The sequence below is a fragment of the Nelumbo lutea genome, chromosome 1 (assembly GCF_056320005.1).
Source record: "Nelumbo lutea isolate HS-2025 chromosome 1, American lotus-T2T, whole genome shotgun sequence".
Taxonomy (NCBI): Eukaryota; Viridiplantae; Streptophyta; class Magnoliopsida; order Proteales; family Nelumbonaceae; genus Nelumbo; species Nelumbo lutea.
Genome location: NC_142684.1, coordinates 151,349,474 through 151,367,832, shown reverse-complemented (window position 1 = coordinate 151,367,832; position 18,359 = coordinate 151,349,474). Strand labels below are relative to the sequence as shown.

General features: G+C 38.3%; 1 protein-coding gene across 5 annotated transcripts in view; it reads left to right on the top strand.

The window, feature by feature from the left end:
- The window catches only part of LOC148878379 (phosphatidate cytidylyltransferase 1), a 35,741-nt gene that overhangs the window by 9,281 nt on the left and 8,101 nt on the right, over nt 1-18,359 (top strand). For all 5 annotated transcript variants that reach the window (XM_088953884.1, XM_088953869.1, XM_088953893.1 and 2 more), the window contains exon 7: nt 6,814-6,970. In XM_088953884.1, the coding sequence (XP_088810010.1) occupies nt 6,814-6,970 (157 nt within the window). The remainder of the gene's footprint in view (nt 1-6,813; nt 6,971-18,359) is intronic.

Genomic DNA, 18,359 nt, shown 5'->3' with positions numbered 1-18,359 from the left:
GGTGGAGTCCAAGTTACTTGAACTCTAGGCTTCCTGGAGGAAGTGAGGGCAACTGCAGACCAATTCCTCATTAAATCATCAAAGGAGTAATTATCAAAGAGCTTTAAGGATTTCAGCCACAAAATAGTCCTTGTAAGAATACACTCCTTGACCTCAAGAATGCTTCTTTCTTCTCTTGAAAAATTCTGGAATTTTTTTCTTCCCAAATAGTTCAAAGGAGAGCTGCTGTTATACACTTCAACATAATTCTCCCTCTTCTTGTGGTCACACAAAGGTAGATGGGGAAATAACAAATTTACCTCAGCTAGCAAGTTCCACCTGCACTCAAACAAATAAAAAATCCAGTTCCAAATAGCTGCAGCAAAAGGACAAGAAATCAATAAGTGGTAACTGCCCTCAATCTGCGCTTTGCACAAAATACACCAGTTAGGGGATAAACACAAGAAATGTCTTTTCTTCTGCAGGTTATTCATTGTATTGATTTTACCGTAGTAAACTTCCCAACAAAACACAACTATTTTTGGGGGAATAGGCCTAGACCAAACTTCCTTAACTAGGAAAGCCCAAGGAGAGAAACTAGAGCAAAGGGATTTAAGGAAAGATGCACAAGTAAACGACCCTTTTGGAGTCAAAGTCCAAATCCTCTCATCAAAATTGAGTGGGTCCAAACAAACAGAATCAAGTAACAATAAGAGCTCAGAAGCTGATAAGGATTCCTCATCCCTCAACCCTCTATGGAAGCGAAGGTCCCAATTTGTAGACAAAGGGGTATGCAGGGACAAAAAGAAAGGAAGATACATGTTCTTTTTTATAAAGGGAAATGGAGAAGAGAGAGGGGAACAAATCCTTAAGAGGTAAATTTCCCACCCAAGTGTCTTCCTAGAAAAGAACATGAGTCCCAGAGCAAGCATCATACCTTACGAGGTGGAGGAATTGGGGGAGGATGCCATGAATTGCCTTCCAAGGTGTTGCAAGAGTTGCCCGCCTAGATACCCCTACATCCCAACCATTTCTGGAACAGCCATGGATACTTGCTACCATTGCACGCCATAAGCTCTCCCTCTCTAAAGTCCATCTCCACAACCACTTACCTAGAAGAGCTACATTCTTACAAGCAAGATTCCCTAATCCTAATCCTCCTTCCTCCTTACTTTGACTAACTATCTCCCACCTAATCAAATGATCCTTATTTTCTTGCCCTGGCTCCCACAAGAAATCCCTCATCATCTTCTCTATCTTCTTAGCTTCCCTGGTAGGAATCTTAATGATAGACAAAAAGTAAATCGACAAATTAACAAGTGTGGATTTGATCAAAGTCACACTACCCCCCATAGAGTTATACTTCTTTTTCCAGCTTGCCAACTTCTTTCCAAAGTTTTCCACAACGGGGTTCCAAAAGCGACTCTCCTTTGGGTTAGCTCCTAGGGGAAGACCTAGATAAGTTAAGGGCTAGGACAAGGTGGAGCACTCTAAGCAATTTGCAATAGATTAAGTTCTTAAGGTTCCTAACATTCCTCAAATCACTACCTTCACAAAAGATTATAGTATCATCTACAAACTGAAGGTGAGTAACGAGAACACTATTTCTTCCTATTCTCCAACCACTCACTATCCTCTCCCTATTTGCTTTTGATATCAATCTACTTAACACATCAGCAACAAGAGTGAAGTGAATAGAAAGGGGGAGAGTGGATCACCTTGTCTTAGGCCCTTACATGCTGGGAAGAAGTCCTTAACTACTCCATTGACAATGATGGAATAATGGCAAGAAGTGAGACAACCTTTAATCCACTTGCACCATCTTTCCTCAAACCCACACTTACTTAGCACCTCTAAGAGGAAACTTCAGTCCACCAAATCGTAGGCATTTTCAAGATCCAATTTGCAGACAAAGCCTTTTTTACCTGATCTCTTCATCTCCACACATTCATTAGCTATCAAAATCTGATCTACTATTTGTCTGCCTTGTACAAAAGCACCTTGAGCTTGACTAATTAGAGAGGGGAGTACCACTTTGATCCTCAAGGATAAGACCTTCGCCAAAATTTTGTAAACACTAGTCACCAAGCTAATTGTTCCGAAATCCTTAGGATGCTTAGCGACAAACTTCTTGGGAACAAGGGCTACAAAAGTAGCATCAACTCCAGGGCTAGCAACAACATTATCCTCAAACTCCTTGAAGACCTCAAATAAATCATTTTTAACTATGTCCCAACAATCTTGATAAAAGGCCATCGTAAATCCATCTGGTCCTAGGAGCCTTAAATCTATCCATTAAGAAAACTGCTTGTCTGATCTCCTCCTCATCAAAGTTTCTTTCCAACCATCCCCTCTCCCTCTCAAAAAGACTTAACTAATCTAGACCATTCACTTCCACCCTGCAATCAAGAGGTTTTCTCAGAGTTGACTTGAAATGATCTACAAAGCATCTGGCTATCTCTTCTTGAGAGGAGATTTTCTCTCATCAATCTCAAGTTGTGCTACAAAGTTTTTCTGCCTCCTCCCATTGGCCATCGCATGAAAAAATTTTGTGTTCCCATCTCCGCCCTTGATCCATTTAACCCTTGATTTTTGCCTCCATGATATCTCTTCTCGCAACAAGACCTCTTCTAATTCCTTTTTTAATCTCCATCTCAAGAACTTGTGCATTCATAGTCCTTTGGGATTCCTTCTTATCCAATTTTTCAATCTGAGTCAACAAGGAAGATTTTAAATCCTCTATTCTCCCAAAATGGTCATTGTTCTGGGCTTTTAATTTTGTCCTCAAATTTCTTAGTTTTTTATCAAATCTAACTCCTTTCCACTTCACCCTTCTTAGCTCTTCACTCCACCAACTCTCAACATTTTTTATAAAGTCTGGGTGAGACAACCACATATTCTCAAATCTGAAGGGTCTAGGTCCAGAATCTAAGGGTTCCTCTCCTAACTGCATAGGGCAATGGTTCGGAGTAACTCTAGGTAACTCTTTAGCCATCAAGCCCCTCCAATGATTCTCCCAGGCTTCATTGAACAAGAATCTATCTAACTTCGAACAAGTTGGATTTTCCTGAAAGTTGGACCAGGTAAAATTGGCTTGCAAAAGAGGAATCTCCTTCAGCTCACAAGAGTTGGTAAATTCATTGAATTTTCTCATACCAGTCGTGATTGATTGATGGGGGTTATTCGACTCAGTTGTGAACCGAATTACATTAAAATCTCCACCTAAGCACCAAGGACCTTCCCATAAACCTTGAATACCACACAACTCCTCCCACAATTCATTCCTCTCTCTGTAATTATTGGGCCCATACACATTGGTTAGAAGCCAAGTAAAATCACCCTCCACCATTTTGAATTTCAGAGACACAGAGAAGTTACCTACTAATTCTTCAACTGCTTCTACAACATCTTCTTTCCACAAGGTGATTAGACCCCCTGAAGCTCACCAAGAGGGAGTTGAAACCCAACTAATCCCTCTTGTCTTCCGAACACTTCTAGTCCATCTTCTGTCCATCCCTTCTAATTTAGTCTCTTGTAGCATTACAATGTCAGGCCTTTCTCTTCTAAGCATCTCCTTTATTAGTCTTCTCTTCCTTGCACTTTCTAAACCCCTCAATTTCAGCTTATGATTTTCATTAGGAAAGAGTAGAACCCACCACCCCACACACCCACCCACCCACCCTTACTTAGGGCCCTTCCTTATTTCCCCTTGACCACTGAATTCAATATCACCTTCAATAACTGAGATTAGTCTCTCCACCTCTGATCTTTTCCTTTTTTTTTCCTATTTTTATCTACCCTAGCACTTCTAAGACACTCTCTATTTTCCCTCTTCTGTTCCAATTTTGTAGGGGTAACCTCCATTTGCTCTTCTTCCTCTTTATAATCCTCCAAGAGAGCGCAAATACACTCCCAAATTCTCTCTAATTCTTCTTCCTTTTTCCTTTTCAATAAAAACTCCCCCTCCTCTTCTCCACCACCCTTAACTGCAGTCCCACTTTCCCCTCCCTTGGCCATTCCTTCTGGTTGAGAAGCTGAAGTACCTGTTTCAGGCATAGGACCCTTGTTAGTACCAGAAAACAAATCCACAGATGTACCTGAACCAAAGGGAACCTGAAGAGTGGGAACAGGAGCAAAAGGTGCTGGTGGGGGCATCGAATCTAGGCCTGGTCTCCCTGACTGATTGATCTTTGGAAGTTGTCTAGGTTCAATCAAATATGTGTTAACAAATGCAGCCGAAGCTACCATTAAAGGTTGCCCCCTAATCGGTGACTCTGCGTGGAACAACAGTAATGAGTTCTGACCCTCTAAATAGATATCCTGAGCATGTTGCAGTCCAAGGGTGGGTTTGTTTGTAGGATTAGATGAAAAATGATTTGCATTACCATGGAACAGACATCCAATAAATCGGAATGATATATGTGCACTTCTATACACGATAGACAAAAAAAAACCTGAACTGATTGGTGGAGGTGCCATCAGAAAAATGCAAGGCAACCGTCCACTTCTGAAGCTACCACTTGATCTTGCTGATTAAGGTCTCACAGGGGCAAGAGTGAGACTTGCCTTAACAAGATGTGGGAGTTTCTTGTTTTTCAGATAGCCCAGCATATGGCTACAGCCAAGGGAACTAAGTTTAAAGAATTTCACCTCTTGTCTACCACCCTTAACCCTCCAGGATGAAACACATAGATGTCCATGGGATAACCCAGAGAAAGCCAAATGTATTCCAGAAGTGAATCCTCACTTGGCCAACATAAGAACGGTGGGAGCACTAAATGCCTGGTTGTCTTCTCCTGATCCAAGCAAAAATAGCAACTACTTTGCAGCGCCATACCATGCAAAATGAGCTTGTTGATGCTGGGGATCCTATTCAGAATTGCCGTCCACAAAAAGAAGGTTATCTTAGAAGGAGCATGGGCCTTCCAGATCCATCTCCATTGAACCGAATTAGATTCTGTTGGTCAGCAGATAGTAGCAAGATTTTGTTGAAAGCACACTGGAGTTGCACACCACCCTAGTGCAGGAATCATTAACTTCAGGTTGGATGTGAGAACCATGGAGTCACTTCAACAGAGATGATAAAGCTTCAATTTACCAGTCATTCCAGTCACTTAGATTGTGTCTGAATCATGACACCTACACCACCTGTGACCCCACTAGCTCGTAACAGTCCTTTACGGACATCATCTTATTTATGGCAGTCCCAAAGAGGCCTGGAAAGGTTTCACAAAATCTGATGCCATCACCACTACCAGGATTCAGATGAACAAAACTTCTAAACCTGATGGTTTAACTGTTGAAACTATGACAGTGAACCTTCCTGTTTTTTGTACAGTCAAAATCTAATAACACTGCTCCTAATTGCATTAGAGCTAATGTAAACCCGTTCATAATCTATAGGGTCACTCAAATATGGACTTCAACTCCTAAAACAACTCTAATAAACCAGTGCTAATCATATCAAAACCAAACAAACGAATGACAACTCTAAAATAGACCCAAGATTAGAAACTTCATGACCCCATTAAAGATTTATACCCTATTACCAAAATGGTCATAACTTTCTCAGAAAACACCAGAAGATCTTGAACTTGTTGGAGAGGTAATTAAAAGAATTTATCTAATGACACCAAGATTATGTGAAACAGATAAATTTTGAACCTTTAAACTTGGATTGCAAGAAAAGTGATGTTATTAGAACCACAAATTTTGAAAATTCTAACACTATGACTATCTTATAGGATTCTTTAAACTAAGCAGAAAAGTAGTTAAAAAACTCAATTTACCCAAAACTATGAAATTGCCATTAGTGTGGGAATTTCTCTAGTTTCCTTCTTGGAGTTACTTGTTGGTAGTGCTTCTTTGGGGAATGATTGAAGTCCCTGTCTTGGCTTATTTTCATTGTGATAGACATCTTATTGGCTTCATTGCTTTATTTATTGTTGCTACATTTTCCATATGGGGTTTCTGCAAAGGATAATACTTGTTAAGCCAAGATGATGCCACCATGTCATGGAGACAAGGAAAAACCTTGATCTAACATTTTCTATTACCTTTATTTGATTATTTACAATGAGGAGATATTGAGGAGGTTACCCGTAGAATTAGAGTGGCATAGAAAAAATGGAGACAGTGTATCCATAGTGTGTGTGCTGGGAGAACACCAATCAGTCAAAATGGAAAATTTTATAAGACAGCTATATAGGCAATAGTTTTGCATGGAGTGTTGGGTAGTCAAGAAGCAATGTGTTAGTGTGGTGGAAATGCAAATATTAAGATGGATGAGTGGTGAAACCACAAGGATAGATAGAAATTAGCATATTTATGGGAACCAAGGAGGCAAAGTAGGCTAAGATGGTTTGGGCATATGCATAGAAGACCACATACTAAGAACTAAGAAGTGATCTATTGTCATTTGAAAAGTATAGAAGAGCTAGGAGTAGGCCAAAAAGAAAATAGGTTAAGGTAGTGCAAATGATTTCAGAGCTCATAATTTAACAATAGACATGACACAGTGGAATGGCGGAACAGGATTTTCGTAGCTGACTCCATATGATTGGGGTAAGGCTTTGTTGAATTTATTTGATGACTTGAAGGAATATCAACTATAATTTTCTCCTTGCTTCATCTTTGGGATTTGGAATGGCATTATATATGTACCTGACTTCTTTATGGTTCCTCATTATCAATTGAATTTGTATTTCATTGTAGGTCTATTATTAGTTGTCCTCCACCATTTTAATTGATTATTACATTTACATAACAAATAAATTCCTCTATTACCTTTTATTTCAAAAATATCTTTTCTGATAAGGTATAGATATTATGCAGGTTTCTTCTTCCAGCATCCCTTATTGTTATCAATGATATTGCTGCTTACTTCTTTGGATTTTTCTTTGGGAAAACACCTTTAATCAAGTTATCACCAAAGAAAACTTGGGAGGGTTTCATTGGAGCATCTGTTACAACTATGATCTCTGCATTTGTGGTGGGTATCATCTTTCCTTGTTAGTAATCTTTTAGGTAGTCCTAATATGAAGTCTACCTTGTCAATTTCATATGTTATTGGATATGAAACTTGTTGTATGCATACATGTGAAAGTTACGTTTTCTTTTATTTGCAACATTGATGAGAAGAAATTTATGCAAGGATATCCTAAGAAGGTCAGTGCTCAAATACAAACCTAGCTACCTAGGGTCTTGGGAGGGGTGGATTTGATAAAGGCCTAACCTCTGACTTGGTAATTAGTCAGCATTTTATTGATGTGAGATTAATAAAATATTTACAATACAAAGGGTACAAGCAGTACCCCAACCACCCACTACTACATACACCTTTGTCCCCTGCCTAACCCATCAGTTGATCTGTCTCTGCATTACATTATTCACCTGCTGCTTCTGTATTTCCCCAGAAAAGTTTAGCTCTACTAATCCCTTGTCTTGCTAGATTGTTGGCCATCCCATTTTCTGATCTATACACCCACTCGAGTGTTGTTTTTGGGCTCAGCTCCCTTGGTATATTTCTTGCTTCTCTTTTTAACTGTTTGTCTCCATGGACCTAGACTTTCTGTTTCAACCAGCCTATAATTGTGTTTGAGTTGCCTTCAACCATAAAGACTTTATATTCCAATGAGCTCCCAACTTTAAACCTTGGCTTCCTGCCAAGCGCAGCCTTTGTTGAATTCTCTTGGCCTATTGGTCCTGAGAAAATAGATTTAACTTCTCTATCATCATTTCTAAATAATCCCCCAGACTAGAAACTCCGGAGTTACCCAAACTACACCCATCAAAGTTTAATTTTAAGAAGTTTCTTTGGTGGAATCCAACTTACTGGGTTTTGATTATAGCTGAAGATAAAGACCTAACCTCTGACATTTTAAGCACAAAGAATGGAAACATGGCTCAGCCACTTTGCGCTAAACATGCCAGAGGTTAGATCTGTCAAATCCCACTCAAGCGTCAACTCTATCTCCTTTAACTACTCTCATGGATATTTCTTTCACCCAGTTAGTAATGAAAAACTCAGTGTTGTTGGAGGCCTCCAATGGTCCACCCTAGTCAACTCCAAACCATGCAGTCCTTGCAGTGTTGCACTTCCAGAACAGTTGTTCAGGGGTCTTCTACTTACTACAATACCACTTCTATATGGACATTCTCTTTCCTCACATCCTCGGAGATTTACTTCTTGTTCATACTCTGTGATTCATCAACTTCCACAGGAGTGGTTAGATCCTCAGATAGAGCTGTGTTTTCCAGTGCTTTTTTTTTCCAGTTCATTTCTCCCATGTTATTAGTGTGCTTTGCTTCCCTTTATGCCCTGATAAGGAGATTAGCGCCATGGTAGGAAGATTTTCTTTGATATGGAATAAAAAGAATTTATTAATGAATATTACTATGCATGAAGATACACAGAAGTCTCAAAATCAAATAAATCATATAGGGCACTGCCTCTTGGCCCTAAACAAAGGACCACTTATAAACAAAATGATGTAAGAGAAAGTCCCAGAACATTTATTAGTAGTGAACTGATTAAGTGGGAAATTGTGTGTAGAAGCAAAAAGGAAGGGGGTTTGGGGTTAGGGAGGGTGGTTCAAAAAAACAAAAAAAGGATCAAGCATTGTTGGGGGAATGGCTTTGGCGTTGGCCGTTGGAGAGAGAAAGGCTTTGGCATGAAGTGGTGGGGAGTATTCATGGCATCTCAGAGGGTGGATGGGACGCAGGTGCATTAAGGCGGGCTAATCTGGCAGCATCGTGGAAGGCCAACCACAAAGTCATCCCTCAGTTTCTCAGGTTTGTCAGGTATGAAGCGTGTTCTGGTAATTCTGTCCGGTTTTGGGAAGATATCTAGGTGGGAAATACCCCTTTAAAGGACCTTGTTCCTTTGCTGTCCTCTATCTCATCTTTTAAAAAAGGGGCAATTTCAAAATTTGTTTCACCCTCAGGAACGCCCGTGGTGATCCAAATTGGGATTTTGGTTTTTGTAGGGGTTAAGGGATGCTGAAATTGATTCTTTATCTCATTTGCTTGGCCTCATTAATCAGATTTGTCTGGATCCTTCCAAGCCAGACAAAAGGGTGTGGGTAGGGGTGTAAATGGAGTGAGTTCGAATCGAATCAGGCTTGATTCGAATTTGAAACTGATTAAATAAATAAATATTCAAATTCGATTCGATATCTGACGCTTTCTGAAAGCATTACACTGATTTTGAATGTGTCTAAATAATCGAATATTCGATTTTGACTCGAATTTGAAAAAAAAAAAAAATTAATGTCAATCTCTCCAACAACTTCACCAGACGAAGAAGAAGAAACCTGGTTTTCTTTTCTCATTCTCTATTGATCCAACCTTCAAGAAGTATTGCTATGTTGGCGTGTTCTGCAACAAGTATTAGAGTGATCGCTACTGGTGTGATCTGCAACGGAGAGATTGTCGGTCTCCATATTCAGCTCTGCAACATGCCTAGAGAGAGAGTTTGAAAAATATAGAATAAAAAAGGTTTAAGCTTGTAAAGCTATAGCAAACAAAAAGAGCGAACAAGAAATGCAGACTTCAACTGAAGAACGGAAAATGAATGCTTGAACTGAAGAAGAAGAAAGTGAATAGTAAAAGTGATATGATTCAAATACAAAAAGTATGAGATAATTAATGAGACAAGTGCCATTTGATAACAAAGTATTAAAATAATGTTAAAAAAGTGGGAGATAATTAATGGCACATGCCTCCAATTCGAGAAATCATCATAGCCTCTGCAATAGCTTGTCTTCAATCAGCTCTTTTATTATTAAAATAATATTAAAAGTTTTTGAAAGCCATCATTCGTTGTTCTTTAATAAAAATAATATATTAATATATTATTCAGTATGAATATATTACAGTCATGACTCATGACCCAGTATAATTTATATAGTTACAATATATATAATCGAATTGAATTGAGTGATATTCAAATTTGATTTGATTATGTCGAATCTCAAATTCGAACTCGGATTTTTGAATACCATTTGCACCCCTTGTGTCTCATTCTTTAAGTCCTTGTCTTAGTTTTACACTCGATAGGTCTTTCCCTCAAAGGAAATTTGGTTCAGGCTGATTCCCCCAAAGGTTATGGCTTTCTGCTGAGAAGTGTACTATGGGAAAGTAAGCACTTTAGATAACCTACAAAAGAGAAGACCCTTCGTATTTCTCCCAACTGGCATACCCTCTGTTGAGCTCATGGGGAGGACTGTTACCATCTATTCATTTCCTGTCCACTCTCTACAGAGTTGTGGGTTTGGCTACTCTCTTTGTTTGGGTGTAATTGGAGCTTGCCAGCAGAAGTACGGTTTATCTTTGACCAGTCTATCTTCAACCGGCATACAAAAAGAGGAAGATCAATGTGGAGATGTGCTAGAGCAGCCTTGATTTGAACGCTATGGGAAGAAAGGAATGATAGAATCTTTCAAGAGAAGGAAAGAAATAGACTTTGGACCTGTTCCATCAGTTCTCCTTTAATGACTTTTGGAGAAACTGGTTGGCAATAGTGAGGTGGTCTTCCATCAAGAATAGGGTAGTCCCAAGGTGATTTCCTCCGGTTGAAGGCTCACTGAAGTTGAACTTTGGTGGTAGCAGTTTGGGCAATCCGGGGCCATCTGGAATTGGGGGGGGGGTCTGAGGAACGAGCTTGCAGAGGTTGTTCTATTGTACTCGGTTCCTTTGGGACTTGGTGACTCTGTTAGGGCAGAAATGCTAGCTGCTGTACAAGGGTCAGCAAATGCTTTGGCTGGTGTGTTAGCCAAGCAAGGGGCAAATAGGGAAGAATTGCTTTAGGCTCAGATGTGAATCCAATACGCTTTTCCTAGTTTCTTTACTTTATTGTCAGGAGAGGCTGCAGCTTGCGCCTCTCCAAGGGATCTTGTATGAGATTGTAATCCTGAATCAGTTTCTGTTTTAATAAAATTCCACTATTATTCATAAAAAAACTGATTTCAGAAGGGGTCAGAGGGGGAGGGGAACAAGAATATTTCAAATTTGAAATAGAAGGGGGAGGAGGAGACATATTTAAGAATGAGAGAAAAAACAGTTTAGAAGGAGAGAGAGAAGTAAAAAGAACATACTCCTACCTGCAACTGAACCTCAAAACAAGCTTTTATTCTATTTGGTCTTTGCAAAGAAATAATAGTCTTGCATCATATAAAAAGAGCTAGGGTTTGCCTGCCCTTTGCAAGTTTCTAAAATACCAGAAATCTCATGTAGATTGAAAGTAATTCAAATGTCATAACATTAACACCTTGCCAACCCCAAATCTTTCAGTGAGCATAATGAAGGAACCCTTGTTATTCTGCTTGATTCCTGTTGTTAAGACCTTTCCTTCCTCATCTCTCCTTCCCAACCCTGTTCAGTTATAGCCAAAATTGTGCCATCCATAAAACCTTTGGATCAGTCAATAGTTTCTTGATCAGAATAGCCATCGACTTTTTATCTTCCCTGATCTTCAACACTGAACCTTCCTCCAGTTCTTTTTTTTTTTTGATAAATGAGTGGTAGTTTTATTAAGAAGGGAAAAAGTGTACAATCAGCTTAAGAGGAGGCACGAGATGTTACCTCCCCTTAGGACTGAGCAAATAAGCACACTCTAACCAGAATTACAATTGTAAGGTAGCCCAAAACAATTCACCCATTGATACCCCTTGTTTAGCCAAAGCAAGGTTTAAAATGTCGATGTTGATGGAAATGCCACTTACCAAAATATAGGACATATGTCGGAAATGTCGAGGGGAAATATTGTAAAAATTAGAGACATTGTGGAAATATTATGAAATATGTGGAAATATGCAATGATGTTTTGTAAAATGATAAAAGAAGCATTAATACATATTTCTAGACTATTATCTTATTCCCAACCATTATATAAAGCTAAGAAACTAAGATCAATAACAAATTAGTAAACGGCGATATACTGATTTATTATGCATTTTGATGTTTTTACAAGGTTATCTGATATTTTCTTTTTGTATTTTTATTTCTGATTTATTATAAGTTCTAATATATTTAATTCACACTAGTAAATAGAAATACATTTATTCTGGTTTTTTAAATATTAAAGTTATAATACATTATGCTTTATTATAAATTTAGTAAACTGATTCTCCTTTTTGTAGTATTAAGATTATGATAAATTCTGATTTCTTATAAAACTTAATGAATTTATTATGATTTTTAATACTAAACTTATAATAAATTATGTTTTATTATAAAATTTAATAAATTTATTCTGATTTTTTATATTAAATGTAGAATATGATTTATTATAAAATTTAATAAACATTTCTGATTTTAATAAATTTTTTAAAAAATACTAACTAGTTAATATTTTATTACTTGAAAAATATTGTATGTTTTATATTATAAAGTAACTAATTTATTCTTTTGTTTTTATATTTTGTTAATTCTTTTTTATAAATATTTTATTTGAAATACTAAATAGAAATTATTAATGGAGTAATTTATATTAATATACTGTATTATAATAATATAATATACTAATATATTATATTATTAATGTACATTAGTCGACATCCTGTCGACATTATCAACATCTTGTCGACATTATCGACATAATAGGAAAAACTATCTTTTTTTTTGGTTATTTGGACCAATTTGGTCAACATTTCCGAAATATTGGAAATGTCGACCGAAATAATGCAATTTTTATATTACCATCCATTTTCATGTCGGTGAGCCTCGACATCGACATATGTTGGGCGACATTTGCGACATTTCGCGACATTTGAAACCATGAGCCAAAGAATCAGCCATCACATTTGCCGCTGTATTAATAACCCACTGAAATCTAACTGACATATTCCTTGTAAGCCAATTAACTTTCTTAAGAAGATCCCTGTAACCCCAAAAGACTGTTTCTGGATTTGACAGTCAGCCCACTACCACCTTGGAGTCCCCCTCAACTATCAAGTTCCACTCCAAGTTGGTTAGCAACCTGTATTCCTTGTACTGCTGCCAGCATCTCAGCCCTTGTATAGTCGCAATTCCCACTGGTCTTCAAAATAAGGATAGGATGTTGCTATCCTTATCTCTCAAAATCCTTCTTATACCCAACGGCCCTGGACTACCTTGACTGCTCCCCTCAAACAGCAAATTTTTCTTCTCTGTCATAACTTCTTTCCTCCATTTTGTTTCCAGTGTGAAGCTCCTTTAATGTCTCCTTCCATCTCGTTTCTGCTGTATCCTGTTGCTACCTCATCTTTCCACTCTTCCTTCTGGATCCAATCTCCTATCAGCTTCTACCTCATCAAGTTTTATTAACTTCTGCCATATAGACCACCACACTGCTCCAGGAATCATTTACCAAATTGCCTTTCCTCTTTTGCTTAGACCTTGTAAATACAACCCTTTCAAGAAGTTATCCACTGATGCCTGACAACAACCCTTGAGGGACACCAAACTGTAAATTTTCACCCAGATGCTATAAGAGAATTTGCAGTGTAAAAACAGGTGATCAGCAGACTCATCTGTCATGTTACAGAGAACACATTGCAAAGAATCAATCTCACACCCTCTTCAAGAGATTATTAGGATCTTATCTGAATAGGCACACCAGAATGAAAAAAGCAATTTTAGAAGGAACATATTTGCACCAGATTAGGCACATGGGAAACTCCTGATCTTCTTCCCTAGACAACTTATTATAGAAGGAGGTAACGGTAAATTGTTTATCCTTTCCACTCAGCCACACTCTTCTGTCATCTCTGCTAGGTTCAATGTGAATACAATAAAGCTTTTGCAATGAAAGAGCAAAAAGCTCAATTCCCTAGTCATTTATAGCTCCTCTGAAAAGGGGATTCTAGACACACTTTCCACTAGAAAACTGCAAATAATCAGCTACCTTTGCTTCCTTGTCTTCTGCTACTGCAAATAACTCAGGAAAATTGTCTTTCAGAAATCACAGGTATTTATCTTCCCAAAAAAATCTCCTAACAAAGGGCCTGGATTTTTGGTGGAATTGGCTTGCTCCAAATTTCTTTGACCAGGAGGTTTAAACCCAAGGTGGTAGGCTGAATTAGGCTAATGAAAAAAGAAGCACAGGTGAAGATTCCATCAGTATAAATTTCCCAAACCTTTGTGTCCTCTGTTCTTTAGTCCAGGGAAACCGAATCCAGCTTGACCAATAGAAATATTAGAGATTTACCTTCCAACTCCCTGTGACCCCTTCTGAAGCCAAAGTCCCAGTTCAGCCTAGAATTGTTGAATATCACAAATTCAGAATCGAGTTCAGATTTATAGTTTGACAAAGAAAAAATTAAAGGAGTATTGGGTCTTTAAAAGTTGTTCTCCCAGCCAAAGGTCTTCCCAAAACAAGACCTTGTTCCCATTTCCCACGTCAAATCGAATGTGATCGAGGAAGGAAGGATAAACCTCTTGAATTGCTTTCCAAGGAGATGTTGATGATGCATATCAATACCATCTCTGTAGGATCCAATCCATCAAAACTCCACAAAAAGCCTTGTCTGTTGTGTATACAATCTGCTACCTTTACCATAATAGATTAATTAAGAAGGGCTGCACATAATGGCCCTCATCCTCAAAAGCAGTGTTTTAAAAGTGCAAGGCGCAAAAAAGCACAAGGGCCAATTTGCACCTAAGGCGCAAGGTGAGACACGTGCGTTTTTAAGAAAGGTGCAAAACTACAAAAAAAAGCTAAAAACTCAAAAAAGTCGGAAAATTAAAAAAATGCCAAAAAATTTTAAAAATGCAAAAAATTCAAAAAGTATTAAACATAATGTTAATAAAAAATATAAACATAAATTTTAAAATAAATGCTTTAAAAAACCAATTACCTAAAATTAAAATACATAAAAATAACATGTAAAGCGTATTCTAATGAAAATTTAAAAATAAAAGCAAACATATAAAGCATTTTCAAGCATGTAAAATCTCTTTTTATCCTTAATTGCATTGCTTCAAGTAGCTAATGTGATGTAAAACATATTGCATTCTTGATTCTATGAGTCACCTTTGTACTACGCCCCTCGAGGCAAGCCCGAACAAGTCTATGTTAAGGTCTGAAATTCTTATTTCTCACATAAAAAATAACCGAAGCTCCGAGAACCCCCTATTTTCTAATGTTGTTCATTCATTAATTGCAATAAAATATCTTCTTAAAAGGCAATTAAAGTTATAAAATCATTAATTTTTATGTGAAAAATAAGAATTTCAGACCCTAACATAGACTTGTTCAGGCTTGCCTTGAGGGGCGTGGTCGGGGGTCTGGGGGCGGAGCCCCCGACCCAGCCGTTAGACTCAAAAAAAAAAAAAGGCAAAAAGAGCAAAATTTAAAAAAGGCGCATGCTTGGGCTGAGGTGCAAGGCGCATCAGGCGCACGCCTAGGTGCACCAGGAGTGCGCCTTTTGAAAGGGGTGCGCCTAGGACCTGGGCAAGGCATGCGCATCAGGCGCACCCCAAAATGCACCTTGCCTGTGCCTCAAGCGTGCCTTTTAAATCACTGCTCAAAAGTTGCATTTTTTTCTTCCTACAAGCTCCAAACACTGCAGCTTTAGAACAATTCCACATGATTTTCCCCTTCTGGTGTGTATTTTAGGGATTTTTTAATCAGCAGAAAGTAATTTGTTTTATTAGAATTAATTAACAAAGTATGTATTTTAGGGAATTGCAACTTAAAAAATTGCCAATAATATTAGTGGATGGGGACCAAACAGTACCAACCAGAAAGAAAACGTGGTTCCATATTTTTAAAGTATGTATTTTTAAAGGTATGGAACCACTTTTTCCTTCTGGTTGGAGATTCATAAGAGCAAGAGGTGAAAAGATTATTGGCAACTCCCCCAGTCTGTAAGCAAAGATGGACATGAAGGGAAAGGCACCAGGTGTTCCTTCTATTTTGGAACGTATAACAAGTTATAACATTCTGTATCGTGGCCTCCCAATAAAAGGCCTTAACCTTAGACAGAAAGAAATTGAGATGATGTACAGAAAGAAATACAAAGACAGAAAAGCCATTCAGGGCTATAGAACATCCATATGAGCACCGGATTTGGCTAGACCATCTGCAACAGAATTTAAATTCCTCAGAATCCTTAACAGATTTACATTCATATCTCTAGCCTAAGCCAAGTAGTGATCAAGTCTCTTAGGTCTACTCTCCTTCTCACAAGCTATTTAATATTATTTGCAGAGTCTCCTGCAATGGATAGTCTGAATGCCCAAGTCTCTGGCAATACGGATGCCAGTAAGAGCAGCCAGGACCTCTACCTTGGGTCAATCCAATTCCAGCTAATCCTGGATTTCCTGTCTTTGGTCACCCTTATTTTCATTATTTAAGCTTTTGAATTAAGTGTTCTAATATCTATAATAATTATTTTTAAGAAACTGGGTTTAGTAATATGTTCAGTACAATAGGGCTTCAATTAGTAGCATTAATCATTGTACTCCTTGTAAGAAACACCTTCTTGTACCCCTTTGGGTCAGAAAATTAGATTTTGGGAAGATGTTTAGGTTAGGGAATCCCCTTTGTTTGAGGCCTTTCCTTCTCTTTTTGCCCTATCCAATCGCAAGGGAAAACCTGTCTGATTTTATTTGCTCGTATTCCTCCCAGTCAAAACGGAAATGGAACTTGGGTTTCTCTAGGAACCTTAGAGAGCCTGAAATTCCCATTGTAACTTCTTTGCTATGTCTGCTAAATTCAGTGGTCTTGGGGGAAGGTGGGTCAGGCTTTAGAGTGTGGGCCCTTAATCATGCAGGTTTGTTCTCCTGTATGTCATTTTTTTTGTTCCCTTGTAGCCACTTCCCCCTCTCCTTCTTTCCCTGTTAAGGAAATATGGTTTTGGCCCATCTCTCCAAAAGACAATGCTTTCTGTTGGGAAGTATTTCATGGTTCCATTAATACTTGTGATTTGCTTCAGAGGAAAAGACCAAATTGGTGCTTGTCTCCTAGCTAGTGTTTTTTATGTAAGTTGAACGGTGAAACTGCTTTACATCTCATAATCTCTTGTCCCTTTGTTGGCTTTATTTCGGAGTAGTTCTCCTCACTTTTTGGTTGCAGATGGTCTCATCTTGATAGCTTGGAAGGGTTGTTTAGTTCATCTACTTTCAGTTGTTTAGTTCTCCTCACTTTGTTGGCTTTATTTTGGAGTGGTTCTCCTCACTTTAAGGGTGGCATTGGGCTAAAACTTTGAACTTTGAAGCTCTTTACAGACTTTAAGTTTGAAGGTTTCTTCAGTTCGTGGGGAACAATTGTTGATTCATCCTCTAGAAGACAAAAAGTTTATATGGATTGGTCTCCCTCAAGTGTTGGGTGGAAGAAATTGTATTTTGATGGTAGTTGTGTGGGCAATCTAGGCCCTTCGGGTATTGGAGAGGTAATTAGGGATGGGGGAGGAAACATAATGGTTTCGTATTCAGGCTCATTCAGCAAGGTGATGTGGTCAGATCAGAACTATTGGCAGCAGTCTATGGGGTAGAGAAAGCTAAAGAACTGGGGATTGAAAGGTTGGTCATTGAAGGTGACTCGCAAACAGTTGTGGGCTGGCTGAAAAGGGGGAAGGGGTAACTTGGCAATTAAGAAATGAGTTCAGGCGCTTCAAATGGATATCCAAAGATGATCCAAATAAATTGGGTTAGGAGATTTGCAAAAAGTATGGCTGGTGGTTTAGCTAAGCAAGTAGACAAACTATGTTTTGGGCTTATTTGTAATACATGGGATGGTTTATCTCCCTTAGGCTTGTTGTAGGATTTTATTGTAACCAGTAATGATATACAAGATTTAGAAGCAGCCCTTGGGGAATGAGGCATATCTCCTCCCTAGTTTAATTTCTTTTTACAAGTGAGCCCAAAACAATTGATCCCTAACTGCCCCTTGCTTGGCTGATGCATCAGCTATAACATTAGCCAACCGTTGCACCCATTTGATTTTCACTTTACAGTGCCTAGTCAGGCATTTAATCTTCTTGAGTACATCCCTATAGGACCAAAAAGCTTTCTTGCCATTCAGGAGCCAGCCAATTACTACCTGTGAATCCCCTTTTACGAGTAGCTTGCTCAAATTCATTTCAGTAGTATACTGTATTCCTTGTTAGGGAGCCACCAATTCTAATGGGCCTGAGAACAGAGCCATTACTTGATCCTTCTCATCTCTAAATACTCTTCCCACTCCTGATCGTCTGGATTTCCTAGGCTGCATCTGTCAAAGTTAAAAGACATATTATCATTTTCTTTTCTTTCCTTTTTTCTTTATAATCATTCCTCTCCTTCATTTCACCTTTTTGGCAATTAAAACACTGAAACACACACACTCACACTTGTATCTCTATTTCATTCAACATAACAAGGGCTACACCCTTTTTTTTTTGTTTTTTTTTTCCACT